Source organism: Lonchura striata, chromosome 2, assembly GCF_050655825.1.
Source record: "Lonchura striata isolate lonStrDom1 chromosome 2, ASM5065582v1, whole genome shotgun sequence".
NCBI lineage: Eukaryota > Metazoa > Chordata > Aves > Passeriformes > Estrildidae > Lonchura > Lonchura striata.
Window position 1 is genome coordinate 114,383,889 of NC_140704.1, and position 25,456 is coordinate 114,409,344.

General features: G+C 36.8%; 1 protein-coding gene across 7 annotated transcripts in view; it reads left to right on the forward strand.

Annotated features, from left to right (window-relative positions):
• The window catches only part of ASXL3 (ASXL transcriptional regulator 3), a 124,996-nt gene that overhangs the window by 88,258 nt on the left and 11,282 nt on the right, over positions 1-25,456 (forward strand). For all 7 annotated transcript variants that reach the window (XM_085572068.1, XM_085572065.1, XM_021525717.4 and 4 more), the window contains 2 exons: positions 19,681-19,777; positions 20,245-20,350. In XM_085572068.1, the coding sequence (XP_085428194.1) occupies positions 19,681-19,777; positions 20,245-20,350 (203 nt within the window). The remainder of the gene's footprint in view (positions 1-19,680; positions 19,778-20,244; positions 20,351-25,456) is intronic.

Consider the following 25,456-nt stretch of genomic DNA (forward strand, 5'->3'; position numbering starts at 1 on the left):
TAACTTAGTGCCCAGGAAATATTTTTAGGATGGTTTTGATTTTTTGTTCTTTTTCTAGTTAATTCATCAGAAAAGATTAAAAAATGTTCTAGGTAAAATCACATTTTCTCTCCAACCATCAAAGACCCAGTGTTCAAAAATTACATTTCAAGCATGGGATCTTTATTTAGAAGATTTAACTTTAAAATTTATTTTTAAAAATGAAGTATCTGCAACTGACAAGCCACTTACCTCCTTATCAGTGTTCTTACAGCAGAGTTTTTTGGCAAGAAAATCAAGAGAATATTTTTTGAATTTAAATATGTTTCACTAGTTAAAAGCAGTGCATATTTTTTCACTTTTATTTCAAAAATCATTCACATAATGCATTTAATATGTTATTTCAGAGGCCCAACACTGCATATTTGGAGCAAATGTTGTGATGAGACATTTGCAGGTGTCCTCTGTCTGTCATCTTCTCACAGCATTCTGTGGGTTTGTGTAGCATACCAAGTTTTCACCTGCATTTAGAAGGCAGGAGTCACCAGTCATATCTGGAAGTTTAATCAAAATATTTGGCCTCTAGGTGTGAAAGTCTGAAAATTCTTTTCCAATGGAGAGTGGAATAACCCTGAACTTTGCAGAAGTCTTAGCAGAGAAAGAAATGCACCTCTTTCCTTGGTATCTGAGAATTATGTCCTCAGCTATGCCTGAAGTGTGGCATCCCAGATACAGACTGATGAAAGCAATAGAACTGATGTTCTTTTCCTTTCTGTGACAAGTGGGAGATGCCAGTGTAGTGCTCAAGAATCAAATAAAAGGATAGAGAATTTTAGCCAGGGAGTTCTGGTGGGAGTCTGCTATCGATCACTCTGACTGAACAATGCAAGGGTATTCAGTTTTCCTCTTTTATTTCTACTTTCTAAATAAAATGGGGCATCAGGCAAGCAAAAATAGTGCAATACTATTCTTTGAGTTAGCTGCACATTTCTTGGGGTTCAGTTTTATTGTTTCATATTGTCATTTCCTTGATTTGTCTGAAAATTCTTATTTCTGCTCTTGTGGCTCAGAAGTGTTTCCTCGTTTCCTCCCTGTGTGCTGCTCTGCAGTTGGCTGCTGTTGTCTCCCCCAGAGAAAGCTGCATTTCTATGTTGCAATGTGGATATAGTATGTGAAGTACTGTAATAAATGGCACTATAAAAATATGATAGAGTTATGCTATTTGTGTATATATAGTGATCTGTGAAATAAATTACTAATGAAGTGCAGTTTCATTTAGACTTTATTACTGCTCCACATAGAAAAACCCCATGATGAATGATTCTTTGTCATTTCTGTCATAAACACCATTTTTCTGGGTGGTATAACTCCTCCTCCTTAAATCGTACTCAGCCAAAACTTGTCATGCATGTGTCAGTTTGAATAAGCATTTTTAGAAACCATTAGTTAAGGGAGTTGAGATTTTCTGGTTTTTTGTGTGCAAGTGTTTATTATAAATAAATGACTTCTGTCTCAACCTTGGTTAGTCTATGTGTTCAAGAAAAGTTCAGGGACAAGTTAGGAGATTTTAGGGATGTGTTTTCTGATCTTTCTTTCATTTTCAAGTGTTGTGGTTGCTATCAGGCAGCTATTGGAGTCTATGGAACAGAAAGCCTTAGGAAAGTTGTCCCAGAATAGAAGAAGTCAAGAGCAATTCTTCTGATGTTCATGCTGTCTCTACTCCAGCTAGATTTTTGAAAAAGTGGAAGAATAGCATCATTGCCCTTTTTTTCCCCTTGGGAAAAGATAAATTGTATCACGAGTTATAATTACAATTTAAATTTATTTCAGCTTGCATATTAGTTTAAATTCTATTTCAGTAGTGATGAGGCCTTGTGTAATTTTCTGTATTAAAAATGCCTGTAAAAGAAGATGGAGCAAGTTGGCAGTTATGGTAGATGCATTTTATCAGTGATCTTATTTGTTTTGATTTGGGTTCAGAGGGAATAAGTATGTAGAGATTGTTCAAATAATTAGAAACAAAGAATGTCCTGAGTTGGAAGGGACCCATGAGGATTGAGTCAAGCTTCTCACCCTGCACAGGACAGCCCCAAGAATCACACCATGTGCATTGTCTAAATGCTTCTTGAACTCTACCAGGCTTGGTGCTGTGAACACTTCCCTGGGGAGCCTGTTCCAGTGCCCAACCACCCTCTGGGTGAGGAAACTTTTCCTGATATCCAACCTAAACCTCCCCTGACACAACCTTAGGCCATTCCCTCGGGTCTTGTCACTTGTCACCACAGAGAAGAGATCAGTACCTGAGAAGCAGCCTTGTCCCAGACTTGTCTGTTTAGCAGATTGCTCCAAAATCTTGCATCACTGAATAATGGGAACTTCATGACTGGGAAAAAAAACCTGAACATCCAGATTTCCAGCTCTTCATTAATCTGTTTGGATTTAAAGACTCAAAATCCTTGAAGCTCAGCTGATACAGAAACCTGTTTGGTGATTCCCTGGGAGACCTATATGACTGAGCTGGAAATACAGAAAAAAATACAGGTATAGAAGCTATATGGAAAAAAAAGTTGGCACAAGAGATTTCAGTTACCACAAATTCCAGCGATTATTATTATTTAATTTTTATCTAATTATAATTAGAAGATTCTACAGCTAAAGAACAATGGATTTTTCATGAAATACCAATTTCTGACATTGATACTTCAAAATAATAATTACATGTAACAGACACCTTCTTGACTACCTCAGCAAATATTCACTTTCAAAGCAGGAAGTTTCTCTGTGTATCTAGAGTGCTGTGTGGCATCAGTGAGTCTTCAAATATTAATTAAACAATGTATATTGTGCAAGGATGGGTAACAGGTCTGTACAACAGGTTGCTGAAAATGAATGGCAGTTGGCAATGTTGTGTCTACTCCAGCTTTCCTTGTTGGTGCTTCTGGGAAGTCAAATTCCTGATCTTAACACTGGGGAAGGGCAAAAGGAAGGGGAAAACCAACCACCTACTTAGCTTCCAAAAAGAGAAGTGTAACACTATCTGAAGAGTAGAAGAAAGCTGAAGTGATTTTACTAATCCTTAGAGGGCTAAACAAAATGTTCTCTCCTGAAAGCTCTGGAAAAAAAGTGTGTCCCTCCAGACTCTATGACTGCTTAATACCTTTCTGATCTTTGAGAATCTAAGTCTATCTTGCATTTTCTCTTCTGGTAATACTGGGCTCTTTTGAGTCTCTTGTGATTTGCACCTGCCCTGCCCTTTGACATAGGATGAGAATGTCTTCCTACAAAAATACTTCAAAGCCTCCTCAGACGTGTGTGTTAGGTGGCACTGCCATTTCACCATACCAAATCTGTACTGGAAGAGCATTTAAAACAGTAGAGGAAATCACAGTAATAGTTATATCTTGTGTCAACTTTACTTGTTTAATGAAAGAAATTTAGCAATTGTCTATCTTTTATCTACAGTTTATAGATAGGTTAGTTGCTTAAATTTAAAATTTCAGTATTCTTGAGGAATAACTTAAGCTGTGTAGTATTGCAGAAGGTCCTGTGAATATTTCAGGTTTGTAGCAGGTCAGTCTACTGAAAAGAAAAACATGATGTACAAATCAAAGGATTCTAAAATGGGTCAAAACCCACCTTATTCTCTTTATTTCAATTTCTAAATCAGCAAATCCCAAAATAATTACTGTCTCTTGGGAGAGTGCTAGTATTACTATGCTATCACATCACAGCATCCTTTTATTTTAAGGTCAGTGCAGGTTCTGTGCTTCTGTCTTGGCCTGTTCATTTTAGGTTGATGCAGTTTGAATCTGTCACCTTGTAAAGATTCCTTCTCCCCTTGTGTTGAGAAAAGGCAGAGGGTGATGTCGTCTAGTGATTTTCTCTGTTCTGTTTAAAATAAGAAGAAGTAATTTTGGGGAAGGTTATCTACAGAATTCCAATTCAAATCTCTGTTTCCATGCAGTATGAATCAGCGTAATATCTCTCCTGCAATTTGAGCAAAGACAGCAAAAGGTAACCATTATGTTTTATGTGCACAAATTACCCCTACTCCCAACCACATCAGTTGGAATTTTGTGGTGGAGAGTGGGTAATGAATAATACAAAATATTATTTTACTTGTAAAAGGCAAGAAGTCTGGTATCTGACATTCTGAACGCTTAGTATTTAGAAGGTACCTTACTGTATATTAGTTTTTTATTAGAGAGTAAGTGAAGCTTGATTTTCACAATTGGTTTCTTGTAGCAATGTAACCATCTCCCTGCTTGTTTTATTAACTTCATCAGTCCTTGAGGATTATATGTGCCATTGGTATTTTGCAGAATTTCATTTATAGAAAGACCAACTGCAGAAATTAGTGCTGCATGTATTATTTGCTTCCAGCTTTACTTTATGTTTCTCTCCATGGAATTATTGTGTAGTGGTAGTTAAATGGTTACCTAATCTTACTTAGCTGCCTTTTCTGCTTATACTACAATCTTTTAGCTTTGTCCTTTTCCATTATCTATCAATCAGTAGCTTTCAAATATTTATTGTTATGTTCCTGTAAATGTTTGAGTTTTACACTGAAATAGTTTTAGGTTTATGACAGAAGCATTTAGTTCAGAGAACATTTGCAATTGAAGGTTAAATGTAACATATGTCATCTGCACCTAAACAGATTTAAAAAGCTGTTAAATTGGCACCCCTGTGTGTGCAGTAATTGAAGGTCATTTTATGACACATTTCTCCCTTTAGCTGACATTTTTTCTTCGGTTTTACTGGATGATGTGGACAGCATGGTGTTGCTGTAATGTGCCTTATTTGTACAGCTTTATTAGGGTAGTTTTACTGCAGGTATCTTACAGACTAGATATATGAATAAATTCCAAAGATTTAAGCTGGCTTTTCCATAAAATTCTGTGTCTGTTTCCTGAGCTGAGCTAGTCAAGGATTTTCAGACAGATTACTACACCCAGCTGACCCTCTGTCCTTATGCAGTAAGTTAATACTTATTTTACCTAATACACTTGTATGGATGGTGTATATGTGTATTTCACAGTCATGTATTAACAACAAACATCAATTTCACTTTATGTGAGTTGAAAGCTGAAGGATTTTACATCAAAATCCCAGTTGTCTTCAGCTACACGAAAGCTACTCTTTCAGCTTCCCTAGGCAGTCCAGAAAGGCTCACTGCAATTGCATTGCAATCTGGCTGCTCTGATTGATGTGGTAATGGAATTCTTGTTTGCTTGTTTGCAGTAATCCCTAGAGGTCCTCCTCAGTATCAGTACTTCTGCATATGTGAATAGGAAGCTTTACATTTTTGATTAAGTGTCATGGTTTCATATTTCTGCAGGCTTGGTCACTGTATTTCAGAAGTGTGAATCAGTGTTTTCCACTGTGCCACATCCATGTTGTGGAAGTTCTTTTTTGATTTCTAAAACCTAGTTAGAAGCTCTTGTCACACTTAAAACATGTCTCACCTTTAAGAACACATTTTGCAGAGGTGTTAGCAGAACTATTGCATTTGCTTTTGTCTGTAGCAAGGCTAAACACAGTTGGAACATTTAGTAGGACACAGCAATGGCATTGTGCCCCCTGAAAGCTAAAAAATACAAGATCCACAGCTGTCTCTACAGCATCCTTTCCTGTAAGTCCTTCTGATGTGTGAGGGGCCCTTCACTCAAGGTTGTTCTTTTGATGCAGACGTGAAGCATTTGTTCCCCTCTTGTTCCCTTCAAGCAAGTTTTCTCAAGTACAGTGCACAGCTGTTAGGGCTTAAAAAAAAGAGGACTTCATATTCCATACAAGTTCCATTTATATATGACAGAATTATTAGTACTTTAAAAAGAGAACTGATAAAGCGCCCCCCTTCCAGTGGGAAAATAAGTGCCTCACATAAGTACCTTTTTAAAAGATTGTGCTAGGAGCTGTGTTATGAGAGCATAACTAATGTGTGGACATAAGTGGTAATATATATGGGCACAAGAGACTGGTATGCTGGTAGTTATGTAGCTGTTAAGGATGCACTGCAGTACTGCAGTGTGTAGTGTTCCAGCTGTGCCTCCCTTGCAAAGTGCTAATAATTAAGCGATATGAGTTGGTCTGCAGTGCCTCCAGTGTTGCCACTGTAGGGCTGCGCAGGAATTAGATGGGGAGTAGAACATTCCTTTCCATTTTGAATCTAAAGACAGACAAGGACTTGAAACAGGATGTTGGATGCAGGTGCAGCAAAAGGAAGAGCAAACAGAAGTGATCTATCCGTGCTTCTGCAGCACTCTCCCCCTCTTCACTCTTACTCCCACCCTCTCTCTCTGCTCTTCCCCTTGCCTTTCCCTCCTCTCACCCTTTTCCAATATATTTATTAGGCTTAGATACAAAATGGAAAAAAAAAGTTGATTTTTTTTTCCTAATTATTTCAGAACATTACTATCCTTTGAGTTATTAATCTCAGATTTCATTTAGTTCTCTCTTGTGTTAAAGACATGCAACCATTTTTTTGCATAGAAAGGCAGTGTTTTCTAGTGCCTAGAGAAAAGGGATTGGACACAGGATTTTCCTTTTTGACAGTCGTCAAAAATTACTGACTAATTTCAGATTCTCACATGTAACTTCCCCTCACCTTCAGGTTCTTGGGCTTAAAGGTATATGTCTATAATTCTATTATTGAAGGCTAAGTGAATAGACCCTGGTTGTTTATATCCCTTTTTCTGCACTCTCCACAAAATATGAACATTCTTGGCTAATTCAATAAAGTTTAACTTTCTCAGAGTCTCTAGTCATCTTTCCTTAAACAAGTTCCATACATGCTTGCCTTGATCACAATCCATATATGCTTTTCTGCCTATTTTTCCCCCAGACTTATGTGCCTTTTCTAGTACCTTTATAAATACTTACTTTTTTCTGTGTGTTCTGACATGCTTGGGTTCACTAATTATGTAAACTATGTATTAGGAAAAAAAGGGTTTTAATTGTTACTTCTAGAATTTGAATTCAGTTAGACGGTACTGTTTGCTGCATGTTATAGTTTTTTTCTATTTTGCTTGGGTTCTGTTTCATTTTAAAACATGCCTTATCTTTTCATTTTGCCAGATTTATAACTCAGCTGAAATTCTTCATCTAATTTCTTGCATCTGAGCTCAAACAGATTGGATTCTATTGTCTTTTTTGACACTACAGTGTATTGGAATGACTATAGCTATCCCACTTGTCTTCTTGATTTAGACAAGGTCTAAATTAACAAGTCACATTTCATTTTGAAAACATATGCTTGCAATTCTTCAGTCTTACTCGGCATATTTCCCATTTTAGTGAAGATGGAAAAGGTCTTTGTTTCTTTCTCTAAAAGATGCTTCTTGCTTTTCTCCTCATGTCTGAAGCAATTATTCCCATAGTAGTAGATATTTTCTTTTTCATTCTTTGATGTTTTACTTCTCAGTTTAATCTGGTTATTTTTTATAAGACTAAAGTAATACTCAGAATCACTTTCACCATCTGTCTTAAAAATCTGTCTTTTCATTTTGTATTTGAAGGCAGACTGTTCATGCTATGTTGTCTGTGATCAGGTAGAAATGACAGAAGAGCTTTTCTTACAAGAATTGATAACTTCATAAACAGAACTAAAGAAAATTAGCCATAATCAGGGTCATGTTACCATTTACTGTGAAAAGGTGAGACCCATGAAAGAGAGCTTATGCAGAGTGAGCAGGAACACCCAAGCTGAGGTACATCAGAATTGCTGAAAGAACCATGGAATGAGTTGGTACCTATCCATGTCACCTCCCAGACCTGAAGCTGTGGTGGCTGACTTTGTTGTTCTTTCAGCAATTCTTGAGTCAGACCATGTATTTCTGTCTGCTGTGTTTATGTATGTATGTATGTAGTGTTGGATGTATTGCTTTGCCATTCATGTATCTCTCAGTGTTACTGTAGACATATTGTGGTCGCAACACCAAAAAGGCTCTGGTAATTGCATCTTGTCAGAAGTACTTCCCTTATATTCCTGTTTATGTACTTCTTACTCAGAAACTCCTCCTCTGTTGGCTTTGAATACATGGTAGCTGGTTTAAGAAAGGATAGCTTTTTCATCAGCCATGACATTGTGTAAATGTGTGCATTTTTCTGTTTGAGATGAGCCTCTGAGTGTTCCTTATCTTCAGGCAAAGAAACAATTGCTGTCCTATTGTGTCTGTGGGTTTTTGCAAGGCTTGTCTATTTTTTTAAATATTCTGTGTCTTCAGCTGCATTACTTCTTTCACATTCCTTCCATCTGTGTCCTCAAGACCTGAAATCATCAATGTTTTGTACTAAGCATGGTAATTACCTTAGCTATTCACTCCCCTCCTTTTTTTTCCTTCTCTCCAGTATTACACGTGCCTCTTTCTGCATATTTCTCGTTCCTTTTTTTATGTATATCAGAACTCCTGACAACTTTTGCTTCTCTTGAAACAAAAGACAGGCAGAGAAGAAAAGGGGAGTGGTTTTTGCCCGCAAGAGGATCAGCATGTGTGTGGACCTCTTCTATTGAGTGGATTACAGTCTGGTTCAGATTTTAGGGGTCAGGGTCAGAGAAGAGACATGAATTCCATTCAATGGCATGAATGCCATTGTGATGTGAGTTTAACATACCATCCCATCTAACTCAGCACTCATAAGGCCATACCTAGAGTACTTTGTCCAGTTGTAGGACTTTGCCTAGATAAGAGAAGGGCCAGGACAGTTTTATCAGTGTGTATAAAAGGATGTGGCACTACTGGAGGCAATAGGTACAAACCAAAAGGCAGGAGCTTTCATATGGACATGAAGTAAAACTTTTTTTAGTGAGGGCACAGGGTGTCTAGAGAGGTTGTTCGTTCTCCATCCTTGGACACATTAAAAACGAATTGATTTTTATTTCCACATGAAGTGTGCTATTGTAGTTCAGTAGCACAAACATGTTAATACTTTCAGTATGATTCTTTCAGGTCAGGCAGATGAAGGAAAGGCTTGTTCCTTAACTTGATAGGTTTTCTATCACGTGTTCAGGTACTTCCTGTGGATGGGTTTTTGGGCAACCTGGCCTGGAAGGTGGAAGGTGTCTCAGGCCATGGCAGGGGGTTGGAATTAGATGATTTTTTAAAGGTCCCTTCCAACCTAAACCATTCTTTGATTTACTATAGGAAAGTACACTCCATTTTGTACTGGAAATTATCTAGGTTATTCAGTTTCTAGTTTCTAAATCAAATTTGAAAAGAAAATATGGTCATGATTATGGACAGCTCAGCAGAAACATCTGTTCAGTCAACCTTTAAGCAACAACAACACCAGGGAGGCTGCACTAAACAAAATACCCTTTTCATTAAATAAATACTATTAAGTCATCATCTTCAATATTAAGCATGGCCAGTTCAGTTCAGAAGCTGTGGAAAAAACCCAGAGGAGGGCACTAAAATTTGCATGAGACATAAAAATGTCTGATGAAAAATGACTGAACATGAGCTTTTTAATCTACCAGAACAAAATTAAAAGTGAAGAGCATCAAATTTAATACAATCAGCTGCTCTGTTTCATACAATAGACAACTAACCCATTAAGACTTTTTCAAACTAAAAGTTAGTATTGATTGCTGCCACAGTTCAACTGATATAAATAGAAGATGGTGGATGCATATTTATGAGTAGTAGCCACAGTTATATCAAACAGACTGAAATATTTATGGACATTTAAAATTCCTTTTTCAGTCGTATGCCAGCTAAACTAAATAGAAATAGAAAACTTTTATTTGACAGCTTTCCTAGTAACTGGCTATTATGTGGTCTTTCACAAGCTTTGTCTACATGATCTGTTCCTTGCAATTATCAAGGTTAGTTCAACCTCTGCTTTGATCTGATATTGTTACCATATGGTACCACTCAAATGTGACTAAATGCTGAAAAATACAGCATCTTTGCTTAGCACTGAGTTGTGTAGCAGAAACACTATCATCAGAAATGCAGCCATTGTTTAACAGAACTTGCAGATTTTTTGTGACAACTACAGCTGCTTTTCCTTTTGACCCAAGTGTATTCACACTCATTCTCTATTATAGACTTGCCAACTGTTAGAGCATCCTTTTAGTTTGGTCCCATTTGTCACAATATCTTTTGAATAGTAGTTGTATTTGTGGAAAAATGACTTTTAGATAGGTAATGGCATACTTGAACGATCAGCAGTATTCTATAGGAAATGGAGAAACTTAATTATTTTCATAGAAGAAATACATGCGAGTTCACTTAAAAGTATTTTGCAGATGGATAGAAGTTAAGTTTTAAAATTGCCACGTTTTATTTAACAAGGAGAAGTCTAGCTGTGGATAACTCCTTGACATAATTGGTTCCCAGGTCATTAGCCAAAGTAGCGAGAAGGATAATGATTGTTTTTCATTCTTGTAGAGAACTTAGGCTTTTATAAGTGCAAGCAGATCTTGTTAGTTTCTGAAGAATGTGTCAGTCAGAACATGAACAGGGCACTGTTTTACTTTTTAGTACCTTGTACTAAAATATTGGTATGAAAAGTATATGGCCTTATAATACTAGTCTCTGCAGCCATTAAGTATTTCCCAATGAGAATTTCTGTCTCTTGGGCTTAATGAGAAATCTCTTCCACAGGGTTGCCACATTCAACCTCAGGGGAGAAAGTATCTACCTTGACTTTTAACACAGCTCAAGCTATCAACTGCTAGTATAAAAGTTTTCAATGAATAACTAAAGGTCCTTCCAGCCATCATGAAGCATAACTGGTAACAGATACAATGGGTTTGTGTTTGAGAATGATGGTTCCAAAAATTCAGTGTAAGCTAAGGTTTTCATTGCATACAGGCAAGCTAAGCCATTATCTTATGAAATCAGTGTTTCTGAAGGTCACTCTGTCCAAATGAGGGGCACTTCGAGATAAGAATTACGAGCTATGGTCAGTTATGTTAGACTGCACAGAGTGACTCCACTCAAAGGGCATGAAGAGGTTAGAAGCCCAGAAGGCAGAATACGAGGACTGACTCTTAAGCACCTTTCTTTGAAATTGGAGGTTGGCAATTCGTCAGAAGCTAAAGATATGCAAGAGCACTTGTAGTTTTCTTTTTAATGATGTTGTAATAGAAGGCAATTTGTTACACCATCTTGATGTACAAAACATGGCAAAAAAGGAAAATTTATCTCATCTTGTTTACACTAAGGCAAAATCAAAGTATTTTCTTTATATTGGCTAAAACTTCTTTTGGCTGTTCCTTGGTGGAGAATTCACAGCCTCTCCCAAAGAAATCTAGTGCTTCATTGTTTCACTGATAGAAAGCTTTTTCCTCGGGGTCTGATCTGAATCTCTCTTGTTACAATTCTGACTGGTACTCTTTGTTCTTTTTGGCATCTACGTGTAGAGTGTGGAGATTGCTATGTTCCTGTTTCTTTTTCTTGAGAAGCAGCCCATAATAATGCAGTCTTTGTAGACCTAGGGCCTTAAGTCTGTTCTGAGCCTCATTTATCTCCTTTGAATTTTGTATGGGTTCTGAGTTGCGTCAGTCAGAATTGAATGTATGGCTCCAGCTCAACGGGTAAGTAACACCATGAAGAGCAAACATAATTTCTCTGCTTTTGGACAGTACTCCTGTTTCTAACTTAGAGTGTTGTGCTCACCTTCTTTGCAATTGCAAGGCTGACTTATATTCAGTTTATGAACAGTCCATCAATACAAGTACTTTTCTACAGAACCATTGAATAGCCACTTAATTTCCTCATTTTGCATTTCTCTAGTTCTGTGTTATAAAAGAGCATCAAACTTTGCATTTGCCACTATTGCAATGCCCTGCTTATCCCTTTTGTTTCCAAAGTAATTCACAAAAGCATCAAGAGAATTCTGATGCTCTCTCTACATGCTCTCTGACTGATAGTATTTTCAAATTACTTCCATCTTTGTGTCATGCCTCTGAATACACAGACTCCCAGTTGATAATAAATAAACAATAGTTGCCTAAGTAAAGAGTTCTGGTGACTTAATTGCAATTTATATATCCTGGCTTTGCTTGAGAAAATATTAAGCAATACTGCATTGTTATGATCAAGATATACAACTTGTGCTGCTTCTCTTCTATCACATGGCCATTTATGCTGTCAGAGAGAAAATGGACAGTTCTGATGTAACCTACTCTTGACAAATCTACATTGCCTGTTGCTCAACTCCTGATTAATTTTCAGGCAGTTGTGTATGGTGTGATACCTTACATGGGTTAATCATGGGCTTGACAGTGCTGGGTTAATGGTTGGACTCAATGGTGTTCCAGGTCTTTTCCAACCCAAATGATCTTATGATTCTATCTTGTGCTTTAACAATTGCACATATTTTCCAAAGCATGAAGACAGAGCGAAGAAGCAAGGCATTTAAACAGAGGTTTCTTGGGTCAACTGAGAGGCTAGCACCTATCTTCTTCAAAATGTTTAAAGTCTTACAGATTCTGGGTTGTGTCTGCTCAGAATGTGTCCACATCAGTATGTTAGGACAGTCTAGAGTATCACAAAAAAGAATGGATTGACTGTGCATAGACCATGGAGTTTTGAAGATGGCTAAGTCTGTAAGTCCTTAGCTGTTCCTATTGCCTTCTTTAGACACAGGTGATACATATGTGCTATATATATATATATATATATATATATATATATATATATATATACATATATAACCAGCATGTATAAGTTTTTATTTATAGTCATCATTTCCTCAAAATTCATCTTTTAACAGTTCTGAAATAGATTAGTATCTGAACATTTAACAGGCTACACTATCAAGCCCAGATGATTTGAATGCATTTAAGTAACATTTGTTGAGCTCCTTGCCTATTCAAGGTCAGTTCTGACCCTTTCGCCTTTTGTTGCTGGTATTAATTGTATTAAGCAGCCCAGTAGATTTGTGGTGAAGATTCGTGCAAAGAAAGAGGAAGTTTTAACATTAGCTTTGTCTCTGTATTCCTCTAGTATTCCCCCAGTGTTGCACAGTGTACTTTTTCTTTCATCTTCTTCTTGCTTTTAATGTACTTACAGAATTCTGGAGTTTGATGTGTCCCTTTCCAACTGTGTCTAATTTTGGCCCATTATACCATGTTCTACTGTGGTTCTTCCCTAGTAAGTTGACCTTGTTTCCATTCCCTACATGCTGTGAGATAAACAGCAAGATCCTAACTAAGACAATGTGGTCTTATTGTACAATGCCCATTACTCCTTTGCAGGAGACTTTGCACTCCATGTGGTCAGCATTGTTTATTTAAAGAACTGTGACAATTTTTTTAACTCCTTTTTCCGTAGCACCATGTTCTTCGTGATTCTTCCAACTAATTCTGCATTTAGGAAAGTTTGCCTACTTAAATTACATTTTTAAAATTCTTTTGTCATTTTTTTCTTTTCTTCTTTTTTCACAAACAAGCCTAATCTTTTATATTACTATCAGTCATGAATTATCAGATTGTTATTTTGCCACTTAAGTCAAAAATGTCAATTGTCAGCTAAATCTTTCAAGTCCTCCTACATACCATTTGCAGTTCTTGCATTAGTGTTCAGCCATCAAAGACTGAAATAAATGTACCACTTCCATCACATTATCCTCTTCTTTAACCCCTCCTTTTATAAATAAACTTATTTTGCAGTAGATCACAGAGCAGGATTTATTTGAATTTGACTTGCCCATACTATTGGGCTTTGTATATAAATACAGCATTCAGATTCTGAAGAAACAAGCAAGTCTGTCTGTAGAGCATGTTCCATGTCTCCACAAAAGCTGTTTGCAGTCACTGCTTACCGATTGCCATACCTCTAAAACTTCTTGGGACATCACCATGTGTTGAAGAGGACAATTTGCCATTCTGCCTTTAGCATCGGTTAAACCACCACTTCATTATATGTCTGTCACTGCTGATAAAAATATCAACGGATCTCTAGGTTCCATGATGATTCCTACAGCCTCCTTGTCACTTCTGGTTAACTCAGTCTTATATATTCTTAGGGTGAAGGTGGAGGGACATTATGAAAACAGTAGGTTTTGCAGGTATCATATCTACCAACACCTTCCTGGGGTTCATCGCACAGTCTCTGTTGTCCTCGTTCCCTCATTTCAGATGATGTAGATCACATCAATACTTGAGCATAAAGCTTCCTAAAGCGTCTGCCTTCAGAATGCCAGCCACTAAAGCTGCTGCATCTTCAGATGCTCCATCTGCACTGTCCAATAATCACAGCTCAGTGGAATGCTGGTCCCCAGTGCTAGAGAGTCAAACTTGTGTTACAAAACAGCAATGGTGTCTCTTTGCACACATAAATAAAATGTTATGTTTCCTGTGTGTGAGATAAACGCTGCTAAATTTTTCATTTGTAATATTTTGGAATCTGTTATGCAAAAGCATCAAAATGTATTTTCTCATATCTTCCACCTTTTGTACATAATTCCTTTTACATTCCTTTGGGAAAGTATGTGAATTATAGGATTGTTCTTCCCCCAGATAAGATACAGAGTTAGTAGCAATTTTTAGAAAGGGTACAAAAAATGAGTGGTACTGGACACTTAATTTAGATTAATCTTCACTTCTTTTGCTGATTTTTTGATTGCTTTTGTGTTTGTATTTTTGGTTGGTCAGTTTTGGTTTTGTTTGGTATTTTTGTTGTAAGGCTGAGACAATTGGGATGGCTGGGCCTGTAAAATAGATAGGGGAAAACTTCTTTGCAGGGCCTGTTGCTGTGGGACTGAGGGGTAATGGTTTTAAACTGGAGGAGGGTTGATTCAGATTAGATATGAGGAAGAAAGGTTTTTATGAAGAAACCTAGAACAGATTGCCCATGGAGGTGGTAGGTGCCTCATGCTGGAAACTTCCAAGGTTTGGATGAGGCTCTCAGACACCTGATGGTGAATGTGTCCCTCTGATAGTTCAGTGTGTCCCTGCTTATTGCAGAGGGATTGGACTAGATGACCTTTAAAAGGTCCTTTCCAACTCAAACTATTCTATGATTCTAGTCAAATGGCATGATATTCACACATAAGCTTCCATGTAAGAAATACGGTATGCTATACAACAGCTGTGTACAGTGAATCATTAGAAATTTTATAAATACTTCAGGAGAATTTTGAATCCTTTGAAAGAGATAAAAAAATAATAGATTGACTAAGTCCTTGTCTTTCAAGATTCTAGCCAAAATCAGATAACCTACCGCTACACACCTACGCAGTAATTGCTGTACACTTACTAAACACCAATGTGCATCTTCAGGCTGAGCTAAAAAATAATCCCTGCCTTATTTTCAGAACAGACTTTTCAGTGGAACTTGGAAGAAAATAATTGAAGTAGTTGTTCTGGAAAGGTTACTCAGTTCATTCTGATAAGAGTATTTGACATTTGCTTTGTAATGCAAAATAGATGCTGGGTTTTAACAGATATGTTTTTGGGTTGGGTGGTTTTTTGTTTGCTTTCAATAAAAAGAAGAACTTTCAAAAGCCATTGTGAATTCTGCATGAAAGCATTAATTAGAAAACATAATTCTAGCATTGTGTTTAATCAGAAAAACCCAGAAATTTAGAGCCCAACAGAATAAAACATAAACTTTCCAAGAAATGTTTGTTGTTCCAGCTCATTAACACACTGTCTCTGTTGGACAGCATTTTTTAAATACCATAAAAATTAACAGTGTATTTAAGAATGGCTTTATTGGCATGCTTCTCCAAATTCTAATTTAAATCTAGTGGTTAATTGTGCTGTCTTTATCATCAGAGCTTAGAGAAGTGAATACACTCCATGGTTTCAAAATTTCCACTTCAACTTGTTGATTTAGGTGAAAATGCATTCTTCAAGTGAAGTAAGAAAATATTTCAGTGGAGGTTGTTAGCTAACATTATAGAAGGATGACCTCTTAGTCCTTCAAAGTTTAATAGAGCATAAAAGATGTTAGCTTGATTTCACATGAGTAGGGTATTGAGAAAAAGCATAAAACATCTTTTTTTAGTTTTTTTTTGTTTCTGATGGACTCTTACAACTAGGCATAAAATTACTTGGGTTTTGTCTGTTCCAACTTGTTCAAACTGTTTTGCACTGCGTAGAAATCTTTAAGTGAGCTGAAAATGGCTAGATGATTGAGGTTTTTGTTAACTTAGTTTGGGTAGTGATATCTTCTTTCTGCATAGTGCTTTATTCTTTCTATAACATTTTCAAAATTTCTGTTTCATTTGCTTAATCTCTTTGGCCACTACGAGTTTCTTTAGGATTTTTTTTATTTTCTCTTTGAGCTTTTTCTGGTTGAATAAATACTTCCTGTTCCATTCCCAGCAAATATTTTCTTTGATCTTAAATTCCTAAGCAAGTTGGGTGAAGTCACAGGGGCTGCACAACTCTTTATTTCTTCTGTTTTTAACAGTAGTATCCATATGTGTACCAAGTCTAGATAACGATGTCTACTTTCATACATCCCTCTACAATATTTAAGCCTGAAATTATTCTTTCATGTCACATTAAAATAGATCATTGTAATTGTCTCCTCTAATTAATTAGTGTGTTTCCACATTCTGTATCATTAGATGTTCTTATGTTTAGATTTTGGTTGTTCTAGCTACATAAATCTTCCATGAATTATGTAGACATGTGAACACAGGTCTCTGGAAGGGCCCTTCTCTGCCAGTTCATCAGTGGCAATGACTACCATGCAGTCAGTCAGTGACTTCATGTTTAGCTTGTTGTTCTTATATTTCTTAATGTAAGCATCTTTAACATCATCTTTTCTGTTGTGGACAGAGTTCCCCAGTATTTGTAAGCTGCTGCAGTTCACACCTAAAGTGGTCAGTGAAGTATGCATCTGTTTTTTGATACGGGTCACAAATGGGCTGTTACTCCACTGTTAGTTGACCTATAGTATTTTTTCTTCTTAGTTAACCAATATAATTCTCCCTTTTTGCTATTCTTTTGGGAGTTTGTTTCCCCTTCCTTTTTTTTTTTTTTTTTTTCTTTTGCAGATACTTACTACTTGGCATTTTTTTCTGGTCCACAAGAACTAATGATCTTCACCCATGACCTTGCTAACACTTGCTTTCTGTTCTGAAGTTCCTGCCTGTGCTTTTTGTTCAGGTGAACTAGGTCACTTTTGAATTTGTTTGGACCTTTTCCTAGCATTTACCTTGGGGCTCACAGCTTCTTTTTGAAACTTTGTTAAGAAAACTGCACCCAGAAACTTGGTGTTTTTTTCTAAAGTATATTGGCCAACAAAAATAAAAGGTGGGGTAACTCTTCCTGCAAAGCTTGATTTTCTCTTGTCCTAACAACAACAGGATTACAATGAAGCTAATACTGTTCTTCTTGTATTCACATGGTAATATAATTTGGCAGTCTGTATAATGGTCTTCATTTCTGCAGTCTGGTGAAATAGCTCAATCACACTTGGCTGCAGTTTCAAATTATGTTTAATGCAATCTGATAGTGAATTGCTGCTGACAAGTGGCAATCTCTTTCCACCTATTGTGGTACATTCCAGCTTTGCATGGAATCTAATAGAGGTGTGACCTTTGAATAAGTTGGATAATTTTGCTTATTTAACAGAAAGTGATTGTCCACTTTAAATCATTACTTTCCTATGAGATCTTTTGATCTGGTTGGTGATATGGCTACACTGTTAGTCATCAGCTGAGCCATGGAGTTTCAGGAGGCCCATACCTTTGAGACACAGCCTTCAGTTAAATGTGGTTAAATATTATTAGAATTTAACATCTGTATGACTATTTTTTTGCAAAATATTGCCAGGCTTAGAGAAAAAGTCTTTAATGCAGATTGGAGTAGAACATATGTTGGCAAGTGAGGGTTTCCATTTAATCTCCTTTTATGTTGAAACTTAAGGTAGCTTCAACACCTTTCTTAGAGGAACAAGGAGTTGTTTGTTTAGTAAGTTGTGATTCTTTTCTATGTGACTTTGCATCTGACCTTTCTAGAAAATGGTGTAATTCTGTTGGTTTTGACCATATACTGGTTTGTTTGTTCAGGTGCAAGAGGGACTGGTATTTTAAAATCCCTCTTTAATGTATTAATTGTGCAATTTAAGTATTTCTGGCAAAATTCATTTGTGCAGAAGGAAGATAATGTGTCATAGTAGTTTGATTTATACAATAAGTACATGTTCTTTATCACCTTTCTCACCTCACTGGTTTTATTATCTTGCTGCTTCTGCTGCATGTTTCACTGTTTCTTTCCAGTTTTCCTCTAGCTGCAGCATTAGTCATAGCCTACCTGTAATTAATGTGTATGTGTTCCATATCCCACATCATGAGATATACAGAAATGTTACATATCCAACCCACTTAAACCCAACTTCTATGACATGTTGGCAAAACAATGCCATGTAGTAGGAAAGCACAGGCAGCTGTTCTGTAGGTTCATATCCTGCTGAGGAACTCTGTACCATGCACAAATTTTCTTACTGTAATCAAATGCCTTTAGTAATGCCTGTTTTTCAGTCTGTGCTAATTGCTATTTCTCTGGTTACTACTTCACATCTTTCTTTCAAGTTTACTCCTATGAGATAATTGTGGGACAGGATGTCAGCTAGGCAACGAGTAAATTAACGAAGACTTCTCAAAATAGGGCATGTATTATCAGTGAAATACAGAGCTCTATGAGTTAACTACACTGAAATATCATTCAATGTTTCTGTCATGCCTGTGTCTTTCTGGCTCTTGTTAGAAGCAGGCACTGAGAACTAGGGGATGTTACTTAGCTAAAACATCTGTTAATATGCTGGAAAATGTGCTGGATTTTACTGCTAGATTACAAACAGTGTTGTCAAACATTTATCTCTTACTTACCTGGAAGGATGTAAAATAGTGAGAGTGTTTGTTCTAGCAACATTACTTCTGCTGCTGTTTCCTCTGGTTTTTTTGTTTGTGTGTTTTTTTACTTTATATTTATTATGCTAGAGGTAATATTCATTACTAATTTATTTCATATAATTACCTTTTTCAATTATTAGAATTCTTTCAGAAGCAGAAATATCCTCACAAGCCTGAAAATATACATTAAGTTTTGTGGTAAAAGACAGCTCAATAGTTGGATTGCTTTTAAAAATTATTGTAGAAGATACTGTGATAAAGACTTTTAATGTTGTCTTATCATTGAATATTTGACAAATGTAGAAAATACAAATAATTCTAATGTTCTTCCACAGATTTCACTTTCGATGCCTATAAAATTACATGTAGAGCTGTTTTCAGTTTCAGTGATTAGTTTCAGTTCTTTTGTTAAGATATGCCTGCCATCCACTCTGGCCAATACAGCTTATTAGCTAACACGAGTATTAGGTTTATTTAGAAACCAAAGTTACTGTCTTCATTGCATTTAATTAATTTGTTTTGTACCATATTACAGGCAGATGCACAAGTACAATAACGATCTTGATTTTTGATTGCGTACAATGCCTCTAGACATAGTCTCAAGAAAGAGCTGTGATTAAAGCACATCAATCAGTTGTAAACTGAGTTATCATCAGTAACACTTATGACTGAAGAGAGCACATTGATGCTGGATTAGTTCACTTCCATTTACAGTAACGACTAGCATGAAAATGCTGTTTTAGTAGTAGTCATTTTGTATTTTCTTCCCACTGCCTACACTTCCCCCATTTCTCCTAATTGAAACTCTGTTTTGATGTGATCTTAGCTGACGCTGTTTCTGACACTGTCTTCTGCTACCATTGGCTTATTTTCTAGATGGGGAGCGATGGAGTTTTGCGCCTCAGTAGCTCTGCTCTAAATAACGAGTTCTTCGCATATGCAGCGCAAGGGTGGAAACAGCGACTGGCAGAAGGTAACTGCATGCTCTCAGGTCTGCCCAAGGTTAATTGTTTTTATGAAGAGCGTCTCTTTTTCTACATTTGAGAAATACTTTTGGAATAGAAACTGTAATAGAGCAGTAATTCAGCAAAAGAGAAATTGCTGATTTCATTTTGAATTTAGAGGGCATTTTTGGAGCTTGCTGTGGCAGCTTGTTTTGACAGTTAAAAAAAACCCAAGTATTTTCATCACTGTCAGCCTTGGAAACATGAATGCATGCAACTAAACCCTGCCAATATACCTTTGACATACTGATGGTATATGGTAAATTAAATCTTTCTATGTCACTCTCCGTTTTGGTTTTCATTAATTTCATTTGTCATTGTTGGATGATTGTATCAGAAATCACTGTACGTCATCATTGTATTCACAATTTATAATTACCTGTATTAAATTAATCCTTGACAACTTTTATTCAATATGTTAGTATTTGTTTTTTAGGAGAATTTACACCAGAAATGCAGTTGCGCATCAGACAAGAGATTGAAAAGGAAAAGAAAACAGAACCTTGGAAAGAAAAATTCTTTGAAAGGTTTTATGGTGAAAAGTAAGTACTGAAGCAAATAAAAGTATTTTTTATATTTTCTTTTAGGAGGAAATTAAAATATAATTCTATGCTTCACATAGCACGGCCATATGCTGTAAAACTTAATAAAGCAGTTACTAAGAGCAGTCATTCCCCAATATAAGAAGTTGTGGGTAGAATTATAGTTGCGTGTCTGCACTTGCATTACAATTGCATTTTTAAAGAGTCATAACTCATCCATAAAAATTCATTCCAAGGAGAGCTTAAGACACAAGCATGTGAATATTTTTAATCATCTTTTAAAAGATAGCATTACAGCAATTCCTCCCTCCTGCAAAATATAAATACTGCTTCTACAGATGAGAAGACCAGTAGGAATATTTTTGTAATATGTTTTAATTTTTTTCATTTTTTCTAAGCTAGTTGCAAAGTTACTAAAATCAAACAGAGTTTTTGATCTTTTGACTGAGATGGCCCATTAGCCAAGAAGAATATATGACATAGAAGAAATGTTAGCTAGATACAAATGAAAGTGACAATGACTAATTTAATTTTAGAAGTGAGATGCAAAGTAAATAAATACCTTTAACTGACTAAAATTAAATATAGTATCACTCCAGCTGCACAACTAGGGTGAGTCAGCACAATTTCATTAATTATGATAATACAGAGAAAGCATTCTTCAGCAGCTAAAGATTCAGTGTTTATCTTCATTTCTTTTAAAAAACAAAATTTAAGGAGATTGACATCTTAAAATCCAAGAATTTTCCTTTTAGAAATTATTTTTAAAAGCCAGTTCATCAAAACTTAGAATTATATTTCTGTTTTTAAAAATAATAAGAATTTTTTATAAAGTATAAACTAGCTTTTTAGCAATTACTGATTTTTTCTTTATATTTTAAAGTATTTTTTAATTATATCCCAGAGCCACAGAATGGTAAGGTTGGAAAGGGCCACAGTCACTCATCTGGTCCAAACTTCCTGCTCAGAGTCACCCTTGAGTACATGGCACAGGATTGCATTCAGGCAGTTTTCCAGTGAGGGATACTCCACACTCTCTGTGGGCAATCCATTCCAGTACTCAGTCACTGCAGTGACTGAGTGAATAGTGAAGTTCTTCCTCACATTCAGGTGGAATTCCTTGTGCCTCAGTTTTTGCCCATTGTCTCTTGTCCTATTACCTGGCGCAACCAAGATCCTGGCCCCATCCCCTTGAGATTTTCCCTTTAGGCACTTACAGAAATTGACAAGGTTGCCTTTCAGTTGCCTCTTCTCAAGGCTGAAAAGGCCCAGCTCCCTCAGCTTGTCCTCCTAAGAGAGATGCTCCAGGCCCTCAGTCATCTTTGTTGCCCTCCACTGGAGCATCTCTAGAAGCTCCATGTCTCTCTTGTACCAAAGGAGCCAGAACTGCACAAAGCACTCCACCTGTGGCCTCACCAGGGCACAGCAGAGAGACAGGAGCACCTCCCCCAACCTGCTGGAATGCTCTTCCTAATGCTTCCAGGATACCATTGGCCATCTTGGCACAAAGGGCACTGCTGGCTCATGGATAGCTCGTTGTCCACCAGAACCCTGTGTCCTCCTCTTCAGAACTGCTTCCCATTAGGTCAGTCCCCAGCCTGTGCTGGCGCCAGAGTTATTCCTTCCCAGGTGCAGGACCCTGCACTTGCCTTTGCTGAATTTCAGACCCTTCTCTGCCCATCACTCCCAGCTGTCAGAGTCCTTCTGAAGGGTTGCACAGGCTCATGTATATTGACCACTTGTCCCAGCTTTGTGTTGTCAGTGAACTTGCTGAGAAGGCATCTACCCCTTCACCCAAGTCATTGATGAGTAAGTTAAACTGTATTGGGCCCAGTATTGAACCCTGGGGGACACCACTAGTGATGAGGCCTCCAAATAGACCCTGTGCCACTGATTACAACCCACTGGGATCTGCCATTCAGTCAGTTCTCAATCTATCTCACTGTCTACTCCGTCAAATGTATGAATAATACTTAGCAGAAAAACTGTTCAATGGGAACTATCATTACATAAGTTGTCTTAGTTTTGCTGTCAGATGTTTTTCACTTAAGAAATCCAGGGCACAGAGTTATATGAGGGGAACCCCTCATATAACATATTAAATTAAAGATTAACTGAAATGTTTCTGCAGTAACAGTACTACTTCTTACAATCCCCTGTCTTGGACCGCTGGGGAATGTAGTGAAAATGAGGCAAGAAATGGACAGATTCATTTTAGTATTTTATTTCGTGCACCCTTACTAGGTGCTTTCCTCCCAGTGTATTTTTTCTACAGCACCTTACCTTTATATATAATGGAAATACTAAGCTCTTAATGTGTCATTTTATTTTAATGTCTTAATGTAATTTTATTCTAAAATGTTTAATTTCTTAGTAAAAAGCTTTGAGACTTCAGTTTAGTCCAGGTGTTGATCCTTTTAATATCAAAAAATACTATTTAGGTTTTCAGATAAAGAACATAATGGCTTTTCATTACACATGTTAAGAGAAGAGTCCGTGACTAACCTTTCATGGAGGAAAGGGCTGTGTCAGATACTGGTATAGGGCCTTCCACAAGAATTAGAAGTTTATAACCAGCAATGCAGGAGTTCCTCAGTCAAAAATGACTGTCACAAAATGATGCTCATAATTCTGCAGAGACAGCAGTCCTGCTGTGCTGACTGAATGCTGGATACCATGGTGCTTGGCAGATAATTGCTCACTCTGTGATGATACATGTCATTTGGTTTCATAGGTTTCTGACATCAACATTGTTATGCAAAATGTCATATTCCACATCATTTCCATTTTGACTGAAGCATTGAATCTGGTTCTCCCTGCCCTTTCCCCTGCTTGCATTGTTTCACTTGCTTTCTTCTGCTTGGCTGTTATGTAGGCAGAGGTACTTCGCTGACTTTTCCTCATTGTTTACTCATTGAATGTTAGCATTTGCTGTAGCTTCCACCTTGTGTTGCTTCATGGGGCAGTCCTGTGCAGGGGCAAGAGCTGGACTCAGTGGATCTTGTGGATCCTTTTCAACTCAGGATATGCTGTGACTCTGTGATTCTCTTACCTTTTTTCACTTTGGTTTTTAAACTAGCTTTCAGTATGATTGGGCTGTGTCACTTTCCAGCTATGTTGATTTGACTGAACTAGATGTATTTGTAAGCTTTCCTGAGCTGTTTCTCACGTGCGCTGTCTGCAAAATGAATCTGTCTTGCAGGCTAACTTGCTCACTGTACAGAGTAGTATATTTGCGCTGACTTAAGTAAATTTGATCTTCTAATATTCCGTAAGTAAATTCAAGTTTCACCTTCTGCTTAGGGAAGGACCATTAATAGATGAAGAATCTCTATAAGCACTTTTATACATTCCACAGCTGATGGCAATCAAAGACCTTAGAGTGCTTTTCCCCTGTTAGCTCTAAGCATTGCCTCTCGTATTTGCTTTTTTCTGTACCCAGGTTGTTTATCATGGCACCGTCAGTTACATTTTACTTCCATCCATTTTTGTTCTTTTTCTATTTCCTCATATTTGTTCATTCTTCCTCTCTCTCTGATTTTTTTCAAAATACAAAATCTTATTCTGCAGTCATTTATCTGATCAGCTGATGCATGTTGACAGAAATCCACATTCTTTGGGCTTGTTGCCCCAAGATTTCAAGGGTTATACTCTATTATGTCAATATATTATCTCTTTTCTCACTTTCGAGAGTTACATGTCAAGATAGTACTGTCAGCTAGATAAGAGCTTTAATTTTGGGTAGACCTCCAAATTTTATTGCTGATTTAATCCTTTCCTTACTTTGGTTCTTTTTCCCCCCAGTACTATTTATCACAGCACTAGAAAATCAGCATTCATATATCTTTGAGTAGCTTTTTGGGTTTATTTACTGGATGACTGTGTCCTTGTTCTACCAGTTGAATCCTGTCCTTAACAATTCCATTGAAATGTGCTTGCTGCTGCACTCATAGTTTTGTGCTGTTTTGCAGACTTTGAGTATCCTTTTCTCTAAGGGAGAAGACAGATCAGCTGTTTATTTTGCAATCTGAGATTGCCTTAAACATACTGATCTTGAGCCTTCTTCTTTAGAAATCCCTTTTCTTCAGTTTCTTCTTCAACATAGTAGTATTTCCAATATTGAAAAAAATGCTTAAGATTCAGTACGTGTTCTGCTGGCCTTAATCTACTTTATCTTATTTCCCTTGCAGTTCTTTATCTGCAATATGGTACTAGAATGTGTGTATTTGTGTAGTGTCCGTATGACAGTTTCGTTCAACTTTATCCTGTCCTTCCTTTCTTTGCTGATTTTCAATCCATGAAGATAACCATCAAGCAGTATCTTTTCATGATGTACCCAGCTAGAGAAAATAGACCATTGATTCAGTTTTCAGTAATGGAGTGGATTTGTTTTCCTTTCCCATTTTCCTGAGATAACTTTGGCTCCTTAAGACAAGGAATTTTACAGGAAGTTACTCATGAAAACCCTGGTAAACTAAACTTTACTCACCTAAACTTACAACCTGAACTTAGACCATATGAGGAACTTATAGTCTATACAGAAGAAACACACATCTTCTGAAATGCATTCAGTGTGGGAATTGTGAATTTGCTGCTCTGAATTGCTCTCTAGAGGATCCTTCCTCAGCGTATTGATGGCAGAGGGAGACTTTGTTCATTATTAGTGTGTAGTAGTAGGCAATGCTAATAATTAAGTGAGCTTTTTGGGATGCAGGCTGGGTTGGTTTGGGTTTTTTTTGTTTGTGTTTATAGCTTTTACTGTAATACATCTGCTCAGTGTTTTTAAAATGCACAGCCACAGATTTTGGTTTTTTACGTGTTCTGTACTTTCATCTGAATAGGCCTTTGTATCTCTATCCTCTGGCTACACATTGACAAGCAATTTTGCTTCCATAGCTTCTGAATATCTTTTATGCTTGCTTGTTTCCATTTTATTTTTTATTTTCTGATTAAATGATAACAGAGATCTGTTTAGTAGATTAGAAGATCCTTAAGACCATGAAATTTCTTTTAAGACCTCCCACCAAGCTTTTGTGTATTTTCTACTATTATGGAATTGCTGAGGCATAAAGTCTGCTTGGAAAATCTTACTAAAGATGCTGAATG